The sequence below is a fragment of the Sebastes fasciatus genome, chromosome 7 (assembly GCF_043250625.1).
Source record: "Sebastes fasciatus isolate fSebFas1 chromosome 7, fSebFas1.pri, whole genome shotgun sequence".
Lineage (NCBI taxonomy): Eukaryota > Metazoa > Chordata > Actinopteri > Perciformes > Sebastidae > Sebastes > Sebastes fasciatus.
Genome location: NC_133801.1, coordinates 23,811,868 through 23,830,710, shown reverse-complemented (window position 1 = coordinate 23,830,710; position 18,843 = coordinate 23,811,868). Strand labels below are relative to the sequence as shown.

Here is an 18,843-nt window from a genome sequence, read left to right as displayed (position 1 = left end):
AGAAATTCTCAAGCAGCGGCAAAAAAATTAATGAAGGACTGAATGAAAACTGATGAACATTAGTTTATGCCAAAGGGGCCAATTATTCTGTATTCTTTCCTGAGAATTAAAAGTAACTATAAAAGTATTTAAGATAAAAAATGCTGTCACGGTGTACTTATTATTTTGCCATTTTCATTCTTTAAAAGTCACCAGAATGCAAGAAACAAAGATGTGATTTCGAAATCCTCCCTACTTTTGAGGTCTCAACGTTGCCAAGTATGCATAGAAAATGACATTTCAATCCATGCATCTGATCAGTCACTCAGCAGAACAGCAACTATTCTCATAGAAACATGAAGTTGTTTTCCATCAAACTGGTAGTCAGATGCAAACATTGTACACGTTGTTACATGAGCCTGCGGTCCTTGTTTATGTCACATTTACAAGATTTCTTTTTCTCAACAACTCTTGCTTCAACAACATCCAGCAGGTGCCAGCTGACAAGTCAGGGGAAAACGGACAGCCGTGCTAGAGCTAACAGAAGGGCCTCATGCCTACCCAATACATTCACTAATTATTGTAAATATGATACATGAGGTGTTCATCATTACTTTATCATCATTTCACACACAAGATGTCCATTTCTTACAATTAGTTGTGTTAGTACTAATTTGAAAATTATTACTTAAGTAACTTTTAACTGTTAACTCTCACTATTTGGTTATCTATTAAGTGTTAACTAATGACACAAACTCATACTGATTTATGGTGAGAAACCGGAATTCACTTAAGTTACTTAAACATGTGTTTTACACCCAGATTCTAAAGTGTTACAAAATGTTGTGTGTGTCTGTGTTTGTGTAAATGTTGTCGTTCCGGTGTGTTTCTGACCGTTGCCTTGGGTCAGTCCCGCCAGGCAACCCAATCATCGAGAGCCGCGAGGATGTGGTCAGCGAGGGGAACGAGACGGAGCTCACCTGCACCGCCATGGGCAGCAAGCCAGCCGCCTCCATCAGATGGATGAAAGGGGAGGAAGAACTGACAGGTCGGTAGAATAACAGCCTCCCTCAGTTTGCTTCACACGCTCCGGGCCTGTCCACTTCCCTACATGTCCCGCTCTCTGGAGGCGCTTCCTCCGTGAACAACATGTACTTCTAATCTCAAACATTAATGTGTGTTGTACTGATTATGTAACTGGCATGTATAGGAAGAAACCACGGAAAATAATCTGGCATCTTTCTTTCTTTCTTTTCCCCCTGTCCATCCATACGCCTGGACTGCTCGCTCAGCTACAGCACGTAATAATCAAACTATGCATTCACAACTGCAAGAGCTGCAATCCAGGCTCATGTTGTGTTTCATATAAATCTGACAAAACATCTGCCTTAAAGGCACTCATTTCCATTTCAGAGATGCCATGCTTGGATTTAAAATTGCTTGAATGTTTACTGTGAACATTTAGTCGACCGCTGATTGAATTCTATATTTTTTTAAGACAACCCTAAATCTTTTTTATTTACTATAAAGCTGCTAAAGATGGTTATGAACTCATATCTGCACATTTCATCTTCATCTTCAGTGCCTTCGGCCGGTTGTAGGCTGCAGCAGAGAGGGGTATATAATCTGGGCTGGTGAAAAATCCATATTACCTCTCAGTTATGATTAGGGGTCATCAATTATTCATTACGTACTTATTGTACCGCAATGGGGGATATTCATTTTAGTCATATTGTATTTACACAGAGTGGATATCTCTGGGCTTGTTGTCAAATTATATATGTATTAGAATGGAGAGGATTCATTTGGCTTGTTGAGAGATGAAATATTTAGACAAGAGCGAGTCTGAAGCTAAATGCCATCTGTGCCTCCAGTGTTCCCTACAGGAGTCGAAGTCAATTTCTGTTTATGAGTTGTCGAGTGTTGTGTAGGGGGAGGGACAGACAACAGGGTGGTTAGATCAGCGAAATGCCACTGACACGCTGAGCGGGGCTAATCCATAGTGGCAGTGGATACATAAAGAGAGCCAGAGAGTCACGTCCTCCTGTACCCCAGGAAACACAAATCACTTCTCATTACGGACGCGCTAAACAATTCATTAGCCCGAGAACGCATTGAGATTAAAAGGCACACATCTCACTGGTTTTATATAGAATCTCTGTGATCGTGTTTTGTCTTGCGCGGGCAAGACAGCCGTAATGGCAAGAAAGAGATCCGCCGGCTGATTTAAACACACTTTCAAATTGGCCGGATTGGTTTTGCAACCATTTATCATGCTGGCAGGTATAGGGACTGATGGGCTCCGGCCTCGGAGAGAGACTCCACACACAAGGTGGCAAAATGCTTGTTAGCATAAATGACAGCTGCAATATTATTTAAATGTAGTGGAGCCCGGTGCTCGGCTGCTACTGCAGCCTGAGTACAGGAGGAGATTCGTTAAAATTTGTATGAGATGTTATAAAACTGTACGCAGGAGATTTAATCAGAATTTTGAGAAGTTAGTAGACCTTGTATTTTTTCAAATTAAATTTGAAATATTGAGTTTTTACTTGATGGAAAACAGCTTAACATTTCATGCTTTTTACACATGAAAAAAAATTGCAATTCAAATTCAGCTTTGAATGATTTTGGATCATGGAAACAATCCATATTCAGTGGAGAAAAAAAAAGTGTATTTTGGGAATCTCTTAGCAGATCAAATAAAAGCTGTATTCCCTTTTCACACTCATTGTTTTGAATATGCATAGTTTTATTCTTGACCTTGGGGATATTTGCAAATACATATTCTAAACTTAAGGCTTACTTACTCACTTTTTCCGGAGCTTTTGTCAGTATCCGACACTCTTCCTCACATCCGAGCAAGTTCCTTTCAGTGAAGTGGCTCTTGGGATGTGGTCGAACGCTGCAGAAAAATTAAGCAAGTGAATGTTCATTTTAGAATATTTACTACTTTATAAGAGCTGCTTTTGTAACAAGTAAATACTTCAGTGAAGTCCGTTTTTTAAAAGTAATATTATTGCTAATAAGGCACCCTTTATAAATGGTTTATTAGCTGTAATTTGTGGATGTATTAATAGTTAATAAATAATTTTACTAATGCTTTACAGGAAAAACTTTTAGGTTGCCAGGATGCAGAAAATCCTCCTCCAGCACGACACACTTTCTCTTTAATTCATCGAGATTTTCCACAACCTGGCAACCCCAAAGTGGTTCTTATTAATCAATGGTTTTCAATTGATGTGTAGATTATTATTAAATTATTTAATTTATTATTATTATTATTATTATTATTATTATTTCATTTTATAATTTACATAATTTTATAATTTTTGTAACATTGTAATGGCGTGCTATCTGGGCCAGGTCTCCCTTGAAACAGAATTTAATCTCACGGGATTCCTGGTTTAAAAAAATTAAATAAAAATAATAAAAGTTATTACAGTGTACAAACCCTCTATAAAAGTTGTTAGAAAGTGTTACCATATCATTCATATTTAAAATGACACTCAAATTTGTTGTCCTGTACTGATGTATTGAGTGGAGCGAGTTTAGCATCTATATTATTATCATAATGTGGAAGCCACTTTCAAACAGTTTGATCAGTTGCTGCTTCTCAGCGTGTTGGCAGGCAGAAGACTCAGGTTAGAAAGTGACTGAAAGAAAATGTCACCCTGAGAAGAGGCCACGCTTGATTGCGCTGGGACTGATCAGTGGTTGATGCTCACAAGAGCGTTTGATTTGACATCTCTGCTGCAACACTCAAATCTCCTCTGCATTCAGATTCGAGTCCTTCCACGACCTGATCCGCAGTTGTTTTCCTCATCAGGGCTCGAGTGACACTGATAATTGACAAGCGTTGGTCGGCCTGTACGACGATAATGGCTGTATGAGTCTGATCTTCAAAACATGACTCAGGACTTTCAAAAGTTTTTTGAAACTGTCTTTCATATTCAAATTGTTTCGTAAGAAGAATCATCACCGAAAATAATTGATACTAGAAGTCAAATTAAGGACTCATTTTGTTTTTGCATGACAGCGCTGCCTGAGATGAGTGCAAGCAAAACTATTTTCCTGACCTTGAAGTGTGTGTTCTGCTCGTCCCTTTGGTATTTTGCTTCGTACAGAAGTCAAATGAGAGGCACAACATCTTGGGACTGTACTACCTTGTCATGCAGACAAGGGTGGTGCTATTTTGGTAAAATAATGTCTCTGAGTTTGCATGGAAGCAGCTGTGTTTTTTTTGCACAAAATCACTAGTGATGGTAGCGTTGTCCATCGAGGGGACCGCAGTCAGGACATGTCACATGAAACATAACTCAACACAAACATTCAGTAAATGAAACTCTGTACCTCTTCTGTCCTCACTCTCCGCAGCGAGCCAAATACACTTCCAATTAAGGTTGAAGATTGACCTTGTAGTTTTTCTTCTGGAAACTGTGAAGACAGTACAGTGACAACAAATTCAATGATAGCGAATACAAATCAGAAAGTGATTAGATTCCATGAACAAGCGATAGACCAAAGGTATTGTAAAAATGAATTAAAGAAACTGGATTCACAAAAGTATAGACTAGCTGTCAAATTACTTATATTGTGCCTCATGTCAGGAAGAAACAAAGTATCTCCAGTGAAAGATTAACATTAAGTTCTTATAAGAAGTGCAACACAGTAATGAATCCAGTAAACATACACACAAAGTTGAAAAGAGAAAAAGTAAACACAAATTTGACCTTGATGTAACGATATCAGTAAAGTTGCAAAAGAACCCTAATAATAATAATAATAATACATTTTATTTAATGACGCTTTTCATGGCACTCAGTGTCTTCATACATCACACAAGATCAGCAACTCTGATCTTTACTTTACTGGCAACTCTGTCACTAAAGGCCAGTTTATACTTCTGCGTTGAATCTACGGCGTAGCCTGACGTGCACCTCCCCAGAAATGTAACTACACATAGACCACAACAACTGTGATTGGTCTGCTTGCTAAAGCATTGCATTTCCTCCTACGCATTTCCGGCTGCTCCTTCTTCTCCATGCACCTGGACCAAATCGAGGCATAGCGGGCATATTGTGCGTACACAGATGCGACATAAATGGTTGCAGACAACGAATCAAATCGTCAAATATACCTCCATCCGAAAATATTTGAAATACATTCCCTAGTCTATGTCTCTCAGTGGCCGGGCAAGCACAGAAAATCGCCTACGTACAGCATAGAGCCTATGTACAGCGTAGAGCCTATGTACAGCGTAGAGCCTACGTACAGCGTAGAGCCTACGTACAGCGTAGAGCCTATGCAGTAGAGCCTACGTACAGCATAGAGCCTACGTACAGCGTAGAGCCTACGTACAGCATAGAGCCTACGTACAGCGTAGAGCCTACGTACAGCGTAGAGCCTACGTACAGCGTAGAGCCTATGCAGTAGAGCCTACGTACAGCATAGAGCCTACGTACAGCGTAGAGCCTACGTACAGCGTAGAGCCTATGCAGTAGAGCCTACGTACAGCATAGAGCCTACGTACAGCGTAGAGCCTACGTACAGCATAGAGCCTACGTACAGCATAGAGCCTACGTACAGCGTAGAGCCTACGTACAGCGTAGAGCCTATGCAGTAGAGCCTACGTACAGCATAGAGCCTACGTTCAGCGTAGAGCCTACGTACAGCATTGAGCCTACATACAGCATAGAGCCTACGTACAGCGTAGAGCCTACATACAGCGTAGAGCCTACGTACAGCATTGAGCCTACGTACAGCGTAGAGCCTACGTACAGCATTGAGCCTACATACAGCGTAGAGCCTACGTACAGCGTAGAGCCTACATACAGCGTAGAGCCTACGTACAGCATTGAGCCTACATACAGCGTAGAGCCTACGTACAGCGTAGAGCCTACATACAGCGTAGAGCCTACATACAGCGTAGAGCCTACGTACAGCGTAGAGCCTACATACAGCGTAGAGCCTACGTACAGCGTAGAGCCTACGTACAGCGTAGAGCCTACATACAGCGTAGAGCCTACATACAGCGTAGAGCCTACATACAGCGTAGAGCCTACATACAGCGTAGAGCCTACATACAGCGTAGAGCCTACGTACAGCGTAGAGCCTACGTACAGCGTAGAGCCTACGTACAGCGTAGAGCCTACATACAGCGTAGAGCCTACATACAGCGTAGAGCCTACATACAGCGTAGAGCCTACGTACAGCACAGAGCCTATGTACAACTATAAATCAGTCTTAATGGTTTATGTATCATGTCATCATTCTACAGATTTCTGTTGTCTGAATGAATGATTCTGAGCAAAACTGTGATCAAAAACTGACAAAATTAATTTCCGTTAGATTTTGCCTATCATGATTATACAAATACTGTAGATTTTGGAAAATATCCATATTAGTATATTGTGATAATGATTTCAACATTTCGTCCAACTCTACCACGTTTGCTCTGTGCCATCTTTTCCTGAGCCATTTCAGTAATGCAGCACTGTGATTGGTATGAGACAATTATTGTGACTCTTTGAGAGGATAATGACTTATCATCATCACACCCCTCCAATTTATACTCCACTTCACCCAACTCTTTGGCGCAGGTGCGCTTGGAAACGCCCTCATTGACCTTACAAATGTGACCTGGTGCTGCGCGTCAAGTCTCTGTGATTGCACGGTGACAATAGAGCTCTTAATGGGAAATGTGTGTCGTTATTTGGCGGGGAACAAAACGGCATGGTTCTTCTATGAGCGTTACTGCTGATCACCGCACTCCACTTTAACTAAAGATGGTCGGGATTAACTCATTTGCTGTGTGTCACGTTAATGCTTGCAGAGCTTTTTAGAGTGAAGTGAAATAACTTACATGTAGGCTATAATTAACTGCTTATGGGAGGAAATAAATGTATAACATTGGATATGTACAGTATTTTAGACCTACAGTACATTATATGTTCTGTTATGTCTTTACTCATTTGGGGTTTTTAATTGTTCATTGTCTGCCAGACAGTACTTTTTACCAGCTGATTAATTCTGCAGCAAAATAGCGAGACAATCACAGTTATTTTTACTGCGTTCCCATCTCGCTGTCACACTTTTTTTTATTCCTGCTGTTATTATCAGTGTGTTACTTGCTCTTCTCCAACGGTCAGTGTGCTTTTCAAACAGCCTGTTCTCTTGCCGCAGTTGGCAGAGTGGTCAAATTTAACGCCCTCACGCGCATTGACCGGTTATCTATGCTGGTACTTTAAATTTTATGTAGGCAGGTCTTGGGTGGGAGAGTGTGTGTTACGCGGGGTTAATATCCATCAAGAGGCCACATATGTGTGTATTGGTGATCATCAACTGTGGAACAACAGTGTTTTGCCCTCCCTGAGTCCGGCCGGGCTCCCCAGTGACAAGGCTGAAATGGAAGTGTGCTGCAGGTCAGAGTGGGGCTGTAATTATTTCCTCACTTCATTAAGTGCGAGTAAACCATCACACTCAGCACTGCAGCTAATGCGATGCCCCTGTGGCATTGTAATGCTCTCTAAATGAATGCCCCTCTGACAGCCTAGGGCCTAGTGGGCAGCAGATTACTGCAGGGTTAGCCCCAACAATGCTCAACCCTCAAGCTGCAGAGGCATTCATTATCAGGCTTATATGACCCGGCCACTCCTCGCTGCTCTCGTCAGAAATGAAGGCCCCGGGACCCCGTCTCAATCCTCTAAAGTCTCGTCCCGGGCGCCGCATCACTGAATCATAAATTGAATGTAAATGCCATTTGAAAGCACTCCACTTTGACAGGTACTGTGCTCTTAATAGCTATAACTGTTTGGTTATTATGGTCACTGCGGGTCGGTGCAGCTGCAGGATTTGAGATTTGTTTTTGAGCTTTAACTTTTCCCCCCGCTTTTGTCGTGCTTGTGGTGTTTTTCTAGGTGAGACAACAGTTGAGGAGACGTATGACAGGATGTTTACTGTCACCAGCCGAGTAAGATTTTCTGTCACCAAAGAGGATGATGGAGTGCCAGTGGACTGCGTCATTGACCACCCAGCTGTAAAGGACCTCCTGGCTCAAAGACACTTGGAAGTGCAATGTGAGTGACCTAAAACTGCAGTAGCTACTTTTTCAAGCCTTGAACAAAACCAAGGCCCCATAGACAGTGCTAGAGACTTTCTCTCTCTGGCTTGGGCTATTGGGGGCTTAATTACTTTCTGGTGGGGCTCTGGCATTTGTTGGTATCACATGCCCACGACAAACACTTCCGATAATTTATAAGGGTACCACCCACTAACAATAACATTTTTTTTTAAAGGTGCTATTGATGACACTGATAATTTTTAGCCACTAGATGTTGCATTTCCCTCCGCGTTTCATTGCATTTACTTAACAACAAGTCGTTGCCAGACACTTACCATCAATCTCAGCCATTTATCCATTTTTTTCCACACTAACTGACCACCCAGAGATATCACGTGATACCACAGTTTTACTATTGGCTCACAAGCCTCTTTAAAAGTGGAACTAAATGTTAGATATCTTCCATATATATCTTCAAGATATCATTCATTTTGGACCCGCCAAAATGTTTAAAATGATTAATTCACAATCATCATAACTTATTTTAGGAAAAGCAATACTTTTATTCGGCACCTTTCTAAAAGCTCTGTGGATGTTTTTTGTTTTTTTAAATATTTGTCTACATATAAATGTTATCAATAAGACCTTGAAGTTAAAAAATAATAATGTTCAGAAATGCAGTCAATTTTGGGAAACTTGGAAAACTGACTAAAAAAATTACAAGCAGAATAACTAAAAAAACTACACAGCTAACAAGCAAGGAACACAGACAGGGTCTTTGACAGTCACTAACACATTCATGCCGCTTGGAGAGAGTTGAAATATTTGGCTTAACGAACTTTTCAACTCAGAGGAGACACATTCAAGTTAGTTTCGAGCAGAAAAGGCGTTTTTATGCATATTATATGTGCATTGTTTGAAACATCACCTGTTTTAAATGAATACACCAGCAAGAATCTATGTGATTATGTGTACATTGCAAAAAAAAAAAATATTTCATATCTCATTTAGTCTGTGGGCTAATATCGCTTGTCTCTGAGTCCGACCAAAAGTAAACATTGAAAGTACTAGTAGTAGTAGGGATCTACTTCCGCTCTACAGCGGAGGTGGCGAGTGCAAAGTTAGCATCAATGCATTTTGCCACACTGGCCTTTATGAATTGAAAGGTATCAGTAGCCGTGTTTCCATCCACACATTTTTATTCGCATTAGAAAAGCCGTATGGAAACAGACAAATCCAATATAACTTCTTCAAATACAAAACGTTTTTAAGTTCGCTTGAGGTGTTTTTTGCCTTTGTTGAAAAAGAGTTGATGCGCTAAATGGATTATGTAAAAGCCTTTGCCGAATAAATTCTGACGTAGCGAACATTTAACTCACAAGACTGATCAGCTGTTTCTACTGTCAGTGTCTTCTCGGATATTCCCATAACGTGCGAATGCTTGTCTTCGTCTACGGTCAGTATGAACCATGGCCAATACTAGCTGACATAAAAGAACAATTACAACTCTCTCCATTTCTCTATTGTAGATGGGTTAGATATACATCCATGGTTAGATGACCAAGCCGACTTGTTTTGTCTCCTGTTCCAACCTCTACTTCTTTTACTCTGTTTACTGGCAGATTACAGTCATGCGTTTATTTGCTCCAAACCAGTTGATGGGAACGCTCCTAATTCACATTTCTTTTTTTGTGACATTTCAAAAGTTTGCTTAAAATCCGCTAGACATATTGAATGGAAACACGGTGCGTGTATTGAACCCAACATCATGTGTGCAAGCAGCATTAGACCAGGTGCAGTTAGACTCCCAGTGTATCCTCTGATTGTGAGATCATAGATGTACTGGATGTTTTTCACTGCCCATCTGTTATCTACGGATCATGCAGTCCTGGCATTCTAGTCTACTGATGCCTCAGCCAATGCGATACAGTCACCACAAGGGATAAAAAAAAAAAACCTTGTGCTCAGATGTCCAATGATGTTCAGGTGTTCTTTAAATGGTGCATTGATTGAAGAGGTAATACAGGCTGCCTTACACTGTTAGACATCAAAGAAAGGTCAAGGTAGTCTTTTGTTGTCTGTGTAGAATATTCATTTTTTTCAGGTAGACTACTGTTTTGTCTGACCTTTCAAGGAAGAGAAAAGCTTGACTGAAACCGCTTGACATTTTGGTAATCTTTGGCTAGCATTGATAAGAAGAAGAAGAAAAAAAATTTAGCTGTAAGATACTGTAGGACTTACTGAGCACATACTAGGATAATCATTTCATCCTCCTCTATGTTTCTTTTTGGCTGTTAACTTTAGCTTTGGTTGTAGACAAGGCAGGGAAAAGCCAGTTTTGTTATAACGTATGGGGCTGGAGTATTGTATATACTTGTCTTTCCTTTTCAGATAAACCAGAAGTGAAGATCGTGGTGACATATCCTGACGGTTTAACCAGAGAGGGTGACAATCTAGATTTGACGTGTATCGCAGAAGGAAAACCACAGTAAGTATTCACGCAGAATGGACGCACTTCAAAATAAATTTCTGTTAAGTTTCCTACTTTCTGCCTGTCCGAGCACCCCCTTTAACCTTCACATTCATCGTACCATTTAAATGCTACCAGTTGTTTGCATGCTGTATAGAGCAGCACATCATTAGACGGGGCCTGCCGATGGCCCTCCTCAGACAATCTCAGAGTTGACCTTTATTTCAGATTTCTAGCGTGGATAGACAGCGCCTGAGTGATGTGTGTGGTATTTGTGCTCTCTCAGTCCCGATCAGATCAACTGGCTGAGAGTAGACGAGGACGTGCCGCCTCACGCCGTGGTCACCGGCTCTGATCTGTACATCGAGAACCTCAATAAGTCCTACAACGGCACCTATCGCTGCATTGCGTCCAATGCTGTGGGAGAGGCCTATGATGACTACATCCTCTATGTATATGGTAGGTATTAAGCTTCATTGCACTCGATGTGTAAATGCCACCATCACTCTGTTACACCACGATTCAGCATGTATTACTGATATAGGAAGGTTTATAGACTTAACGCTCTACAGTAGCTTTGGCAGTCGGGGGATTGCATTGGAACCATAAGGATTTAGTACAGCGTTTGTGCAACAAGCAGAGTCACATTTCAAACTAATAATGGATGCAAGCCATTATTGAGAGGAACAGGCTGCAGTTGACAAATTCACAGAGCTCTGAATTTATGTTGAAGATTTGAGCTGCCGCTGCACTATTAATGCATGATGAGAACCATACAGAAAGTAATGGATAAAGTGGCTGTTGACTTTGGACTATAGACTGTATAAATAGATGAATGATGTGTCTGCACTTCCTGTCAATGTACAAAAGTGAAGCCAAAACATCCCAGATACAGCAGCTGCTATCTTGAAATTTAGTCAGCGCAGTAGTGATCGGGGGGCTAGAGCCGCGGAATCTAGAGGGTCCCGTCCACACACCCAACCGAGCCAATCACGAGCCAAACACGGCCACAGCTTGTTAGCGTGAGCCACCTAGCTGCTACGTTAGCATCACGGTAGCTGTTTGGCTAGAAAGACACAACAACTAACCATGATATCTCTATAACTACTTTTAAGATCAAATCATTCTATTACACAGAGTCGTGACGGCTATGGAAAATTAAAGTTACATCTCCTCTCTCGTACAATTCCAGAGGCTCCGGCTGCATGACTACTTCAGTCAGAGCAGCTGTCAATCACAACTGTCAATCATGATGGCTCACCCCCCTTTTTATTGCATCAAATAACTGATTGAAACCAAACTTATACAAAGAAATCAACACTTGAAAACACATCGGCGTGATAAGAACTACTTAAACTGAGAGAAATAATCTTGAGGTAAAATGTATTTGAAGTGTGCTTTGACTTTTTATTTTGGCCCGTGTCCCATCTGCTAACATGGAGGGGGCAGGATATATGACATATACTGCAGCCAGCCACCAGGGGGCGATCAAGGTGTTTCGGCTTCACTTTCTGGGAGTTGTCATGACGGCATGATAGGAACACAGGAAGTGAGATTTTATATAAAAAATGATTCAGGTGGAACCTGTTGAACAAAACAGCCTATATTGTCACATGGTCATACAGCAGACCCAGAAGAGGCCCCAAAAAAACAGACTAAACAGATGGTTTTGTTATGTTTGTGACAGATCTAGGCTAGCTGTTTCGTCTGGTTTCCAGTCTTTATCATAAGCTAGGCTAAATGCATGCTGGTTGCAGCATTATATTTACTGTACAGACACAAGAGTGGTGTCAATCTTCTCATCTAACTCTTGGCAAGAAAGCCCAAAATCTCCAACTACTCCTTAACAAAACAAAAAACATGACTATTAGGTCTCATATCAGAAATTGAACCTCATATTTCTACCATGAAGATGGGCTTTGGTTCTGTTGACTTATATTGAAGTGGGTGTAATTTCAATGTGTTCTGCAGCCAACCAGTAAAGGGCAATAAATAAAAGGGACCATCTCTCCCAGGACTTGACCTTAAATGCAGTTTATTCCCCTCACTTTGAACCTCAAATGCAGCGACCAGTATGAATCTCTCCTCACTCCTCACTCACTTCTTCTTCATTTTACCTTTACACGACACACTAATAGCATTTTTATCCTTATTTGTTTTCAACACATCACAATCTTCAATACAACAATTAATAGAACACAAAATAAAGCCAAACATACAAAATGAGGGAGTGATTTTACTTGGCTGCAATCACACATAATCTGAAAAATGTGAAACTTTCTTGTAAACAACTCAACTGTTTAAAGGTGCACCAGACATCTTAGCACATGAATCCCCAAGGGAGAACAGCAGGAGGTACCTGTTTGAAGTTTTGAAATCATTTAGAAAAATATTGTGACGTTACGTCAGTGAAGTATTCACTCTTCCTCGGACCTTAATTTCCTATTTTTGGTGGCTGGCAGGGGTGATGAGGACGAGGGGGAAATAAATTTGCAGCAGATGCAGCCATTGTTGGTGAGTTTAGCATTCTCTCCTTGGAGCGCTTGCTCCCTGCTGTTCAGAAGAGCATTTTGTATTTCGCTCCCAAGTTTCAATTTGTTACTGCCTGTGTGCCAAGAACACTGCCTGCCAGTGACCGTACCCGAAACCAGGAAGGGTGAATCTGCTGTATACACTCAAGTACAACAAAATCATTTCTGTTAAAATGGATGTGTTTTTACTTAGAACTCATGCAGGTTGAAATGTTTATATCCAGGAGTCTTTTGAATCACGGCAAATCCACCGTGCACAAACTGAGGCTCAGAACTTAAATCCCCTCCACTCGAAAATGTAACCTAATGTTACTCCACTTCTATATTTGAGCTTCACTGTGCATGTTTGTGCAGAGTTTGACACTAGAAGGCTGTTTTCACATTCATCTGCTGAGTTTTAGATGTGTACTGTATGTATATGCAAGCATAACTTTGTGACAACTCGGGAGTTTTTCCTGGCCACAGCGCGCTTGGTGGATCCTGTTGGGTCTCTAAACTATGGTGTACGGTCATTGACCTGCTCTATATATAAAGCGTCTTGAGATAACTTCTGTTGTGATGTGACGCTATACAAAAATAAATTGAATTGAATTGAATTGACATTGCAACTAGTTTGGAAGCCAATCGTGGTCCAGTATGGAACTTAAACAAGATGTAATGTGATGAAACTTGAAGCCTCCAGGGCACATATTTTACAATGAGAATGGATTTTGCAGTGAATTAGTAAACATCTTGATGTCATCTTTGTGTCAAATTATTGATTTCTTAAGAAGTAGCTGTGTAATAAGCGGGATAATGTACAGCTAGCGAGTCATTGTTGTGAAATAAACCCCTTCCGGGCGAATGATCGGCTTGCTGTACATTATCCCTTAGCCTACCGTTAAATATTAGTATAATTCTTTATATTTATATGTTGTGCTTGTTCCCCAGTCTGTGGGGATTGATTTAGCTGGCAAATAGCTGATTGTTCTGAGTTCATTATCTGGTCCAATGCCCACAATTAAAGCTGCAGTTGGTAACTTTGAGCAAATATGATTAAAAAAAAAGTTATTTTTATAAAACTGTCACTATATCCTGATAGTAGTGCATGAGAAAAATAATCTGAAAAAAAAAAATATCATGTTCCTCTGTGTCCTCCTAGTCCTTCTAATGTAGGGTCACCATATTTTCAAACCCCCAAATCGGGACCCTTGTGCCGCACATTCATACATGTGTATGTTAATGCATATGCTGATAAGCATGCACCATAGGTGTTTTTATCAGGATGACTTTGGCGCATTTGAGCATCTGGTGGGAGCAGAAAGAAGGCATTATTATAGGCGGGTGCATTAGACGCTGTGACAATCATGACTAATCACATTCACTCCTTTCACCTCCTTTAATCACTGAGCTATCCCCCGTCATGACGCTCTGACAGGTTGCGAGTCCTGTAGAGAGTTTTCAGCAGAGGAAACTTATTGTATAGTCTGGAACTATGGAAATGATTTTTCAACTTTAGTTTTGAACCCAAACAATTTCTATCACATCGTGTTGCTCGCCACAGGCTATTATAATGAAAATGTGGAGCTCAGATGACATTTTGGCTAGGATGGAGACACCGGGTGAAAGACTGACAGGAACGGATGGTCCTGAGGGAGTTATTATATACAGGATAGCCAGACAAACCGGGACGTCTTGTCACCGTATCCTAATGGCATTTGCAGGATTCCACCGTGCCCAAATCTAAACAACCAATCAGAGCCAAGCAGTCTCTGGGCAACTAACAATCAATGCTCGCAAAACTCGTGAAACTTGTGAACTCCGATCAAACTGTCAAACTAGGCAGCAATGAGAAATTTGTGGGTTTGTGACCCGGCTGCCACGTTGAAAACAGTCAAACCAAAACCAAGCACCACCGGCTGGAGCAAACTATCTAATTTTACAGCTAAACAGTACACTACTAGACGTGTCTGAAAACATTTGAGGTGAGATATAGGCATTACAGTAACAGAATCTTGATTCATATTTGATCAGCGCTGCCTAGTTTTTAAAGTTTTGGTTGGAGTTCGTGAGTTTCACCAGCACATGTTTTCATAGATTATCTATCTCATGCACTACTGTGAGGATATAGTGACAGGTTTATAAAAGTAACGTTTTTATTTGCTCTAAGTTATTGACTTTAGCTTAAGCTTTTTATTGCCAATAGTTTCAGCAAGGTGTGAGGAGTCCCACTGCAATGACAACAGCTAAATGTTATTTAAATGAACCTGTCTGATCTGTTTGCATACCTAACACTGTCACATTAGAAGGATATATAACAGCTCTGTCTTTGTTTGAAGCATCCAAACACTGGTGGGTTATTCCGTGGTGCGAAAGCATGCCATTACTGTATATCTGAATAACCACATTGATGCAGATCGTTAGATTCGGCCACTGAAACCAACACTCCTGTTTCAGTCTAACATGTGCCCAAAGCAGCAGGATGGAGTGGAGGTGCAGAGTGTTATGCTAAAAGCAAAGCTGTTGCTGAAAATGGGCTCATTGTGGATACTGTGAGAGAGCCGATTGCAGGTTTCAGAATGGTGATATTGTTTTGATTATTACTCAGGTTGTGTTGACAGCCATGAACTGTGTGTCAAAAAAACAGCATTGTAACATTGTTTTTTTTGTGTGTGTGTGTCTGGCTGGCAAATGTTTATTGCAGTTACTGAAAAATGTGAATTTGTGGAAATGAATGCATTTGTAATGGCTTTAACGTCGACGCCATCTCGCCAATTGTAGGGCAAGCGGTGAATGGGATTTTAATGGAGGGACAAGCTCTTGGGCAGATCGGAGGCGTCTAAAAAGCTGTCAGAGTCAGGAGAAATTAGAGAAGGAAAATAGGGAGTGCTGTGGGTGCAGGACTAATGCAGCTTTTTATTTTACTTTGTAAGAGTAACCTAGGACTGAATTTCCACACCTGGAAACTTTAAAAACTTGCCTCTTGAATGGTTTAGTGGATAGGTGTTGTGTTGTTGATGTTTTCAATTTGCAGGAAGAATAACCGTTTGAATGTCTTATACACCGCAGGACCTCACTCATCCAAATCTCTCAGGTACAAAGCATTCAGAGTCCAGTTTTAGAAAAAGTGACACGCAGTTAATGGAACATATTATACGGATTTTCACACCGTCGTATGTCTGATGTTTATGTGTTTATTCCACCATGCTGACATGCGGGACTTTGTCACCGTGACATAGGTTTCCTGTGACTCTCACAGCTCTGCCGCCCCATGGTTATTCATCATCGTGCTCTGCCAGGCAGATGATGGCATCTGCTTGTTCCCAATGGGCCCATAATAATCGCTCCCAAACAAAAGGACAGCATATGCCGGCAAATAGCTCACTTCAGGCAGACTTATTCGAGCCATCACGACTAAATTCCTAATCGTTGCGTAAAGATTCCTTTGAAACAGAGATTTACCGTGCTTCTATCCTCAGTATTTTTTTTGTAATGAATGTTATGTTATTCTCAAACGCAAAATATAATATTCTAATAGTTTTCACCAAAGCGCCTGAGGGCATTTAAGAGCTGAATGAATGATGTGGGTCTACTGCTTCATGTATCATTTGCTTCACGCTGCACCCCTAAAACTTGCACTGAATGAATGAAAAGCAATGGGAGGCAAATGGTCCAGAATTAAAAAAACAACCATCCTTTCTACCTACAGTATATTTGCTATCAGCAATTGTGCCTTTGGCTATGACGCCTTCAATTAGTAACTTCCTATCCACATATTTTACCAATTTCCATTAAACACCGTTTCTCTGGTGTGTAAGCGTTGGAGGCGCGATGACTCCAGCTCACTATAATGAGACACAGGAGATTGGTAAAAGGTGCTCATAACCGCGTATAATTATGTCTGCGACTCCCACTCCTCTTTTTCTGGAGGATTTAATGCCAGACAAAATCATGTTGTGGTCCATGTGAGGGTTTGTTGCCCCAGACTAATCATGCTTGCTACAGTGGTTTAATTAGTGTGTTTCTGCAGCATAGATTGGTTTTAGCATTGAAGCTATTCGTGTTTGACTTCTCAGCAGCGACGCAGGACTTCAAACTGTCCACCACCACTATCCCACCCACTAACTTCACATTTTGCTAACAAATTTCCTGGTCTTTTCTAGCATTTTGTTTGGTAATCTGTGTGTGTGTTCTTGCTCCTGTTAAAGCTTCAGTAGGCAGAAAGGTTTTGGCATCATTGGGCAAAAATTCCATAATAAACTTTATTAGTATTAGTATTTCCTCATCTTATCTCAACATTGCTGCAGGGTCACAAGCTTTCTATAGCTAAACAGTACACTACAAGATGTTTCTGAAAACATTTGAGGCGAGAATTAGGCATTACAGTAACATAATATTGATTCATATTTGATCAGCGCTGCCTGGTTTGACCGTTTGGTCGGAGTTTGCGAGTGATTGACAGCTGCTCAGACACGGCAAGGCTCCAGCTCGGCTCTGATTGGTTGTTTCCCTCAGGTCTGTGAAATCTTGCGGAAGCCATTAGGAGCACCGGAGGACACAGAGGCACATGATTTTTATCACATTACCTGTCTCGTGCACTATTGTCAGGATTTAGTGATTGTTTCATAAAAATTACTTTTCGACCCACTGCAGCTCTAAAGCCATCACACCCCTGTCATAAAAAAAGTCTAACCAACTGCATGCAACTAATAGCTTTATTTTAATGAGTTGTTTTGTTCTTGATAAATTTGCTCGTGAGCATTATTGATAGAGCCGAGCCGAATTGTCCATCAATCCTCTTTCATCCTGCTGCCACCCTCCACCGCTTGCTAGTCCTTCGGGCTCTTCTTATTTCAAAAAGACTAATGACCTTTCACCGCGTGACAGCTCGGACAGGTGTGAGGCCGATGTAAATCCGCGTCAAATCAAGTCCTATTGTGGTGCGTGTATTGTATACGGCCGGTCGAAAAAAAGGCGGAGAAAGAGGCTTGACATGCTGTTCTCCACGTGGGCGTGTCTGCAGCAGGGCTGTGAATTGTGCCCCCCGGCTGGTGTGTGGTGTGGGAGAGAGCTGACCAGAGAGAGAGAGGCCTGTCTCTCTCAGAGAGGTGACCTGCTGCTATAACTCACACATACTGCCTGTTGGCAGGAGAACAATGCTGCTTCTACCACCGCGGTTTAGCCCACGGTTGACTTTTTGACCTATAAATCTTCCGCGGACAAGGAGTCAAAGATTCACAAGCCACTGGAAATTCAGGGCTTATCTGACATAACATGAGCAGACAGGACTCATGGGTCTCTCTGTTCTTATGAAAGGCTGTTGTGAAACTGTCCTTGTGAATCACACTGATTTCATCAAATGTGCAACATAGTGAGGAACAACTCCGCTTGTAGATTGATTTTTCATAATATAAATTCAATAGATACCTCTTTTACGACCTCATTTTTTTAAGAAAACCTCCACAGAACTTAATGTAAAAGTAACTTTTAAGCAAGAGAAGACAAATAGACTAAAAGACAAAACAAAATCTCTTCCCTGCTGTCGTGTTGGCAGCCGGGTTTAAGCAGGCATAGATAAACAATTTCTCCTACATTGTTTCACTTTGTGGTTAAATTTTCTCATATCAGATTCCTCACTGATACAAATGCTCCCTGAAAATATGGCCTCTCCAAAATACACTCATATTTCAGCCCTCATAATGCTGAGCCCAGAATCATCCAGCCTGGAAATTGCCCATGGAGAATTCATGTTCGCCGGGATATTATATGTGCCACATCCTATCCCGGCCTTTGTGAAGACCCTCTTCCCTGAATGGCCAATTTCC

General features: G+C 41.2%; 1 protein-coding gene and 1 long non-coding RNA gene across 7 annotated transcripts in view; one reads left to right on the top strand and one right to left on the bottom strand.

Annotated features, from left to right (window-relative positions):
* The window catches only part of LOC141771756 (uncharacterized), a 118,555-nt gene that overhangs the window by 66,449 nt on the left and 33,263 nt on the right, over positions 1–18,843 (bottom strand). For 2 of the 4 annotated variants that reach the window (XR_012594766.1, XR_012594764.1), the window contains exons 2-3: positions 4,330–4,413; positions 2,787–2,881 (exon numbers count right to left, since the gene is read on the bottom strand). This is a non-coding gene — a long non-coding RNA (uncharacterized LOC141771756). The remainder of the gene's footprint in view (positions 1–2,786; positions 2,882–4,329; positions 4,414–18,843) is intronic. The other 2 variants (XR_012594767.1, XR_012594765.1) reach the window with 1 other exon arrangement.
* Positions 1–18,843, top strand: part of cadm1b (cell adhesion molecule 1b) — a 168,373-nt gene that overhangs the window by 130,713 nt on the left and 18,817 nt on the right. For all 3 annotated transcript variants that reach the window (XM_074642360.1, XM_074642361.1, XM_074642359.1), the window contains 4 exons: positions 890–1,027; positions 7,896–8,054; positions 10,430–10,526; positions 10,795–10,967. In XM_074642360.1, coding sequence (XP_074498461.1) covers positions 890–1,027; positions 7,896–8,054; positions 10,430–10,526; positions 10,795–10,967 — 567 coding nt within the window. The remainder of the gene's footprint in view (positions 1–889; positions 1,028–7,895; positions 8,055–10,429; positions 10,527–10,794; positions 10,968–18,843) is intronic.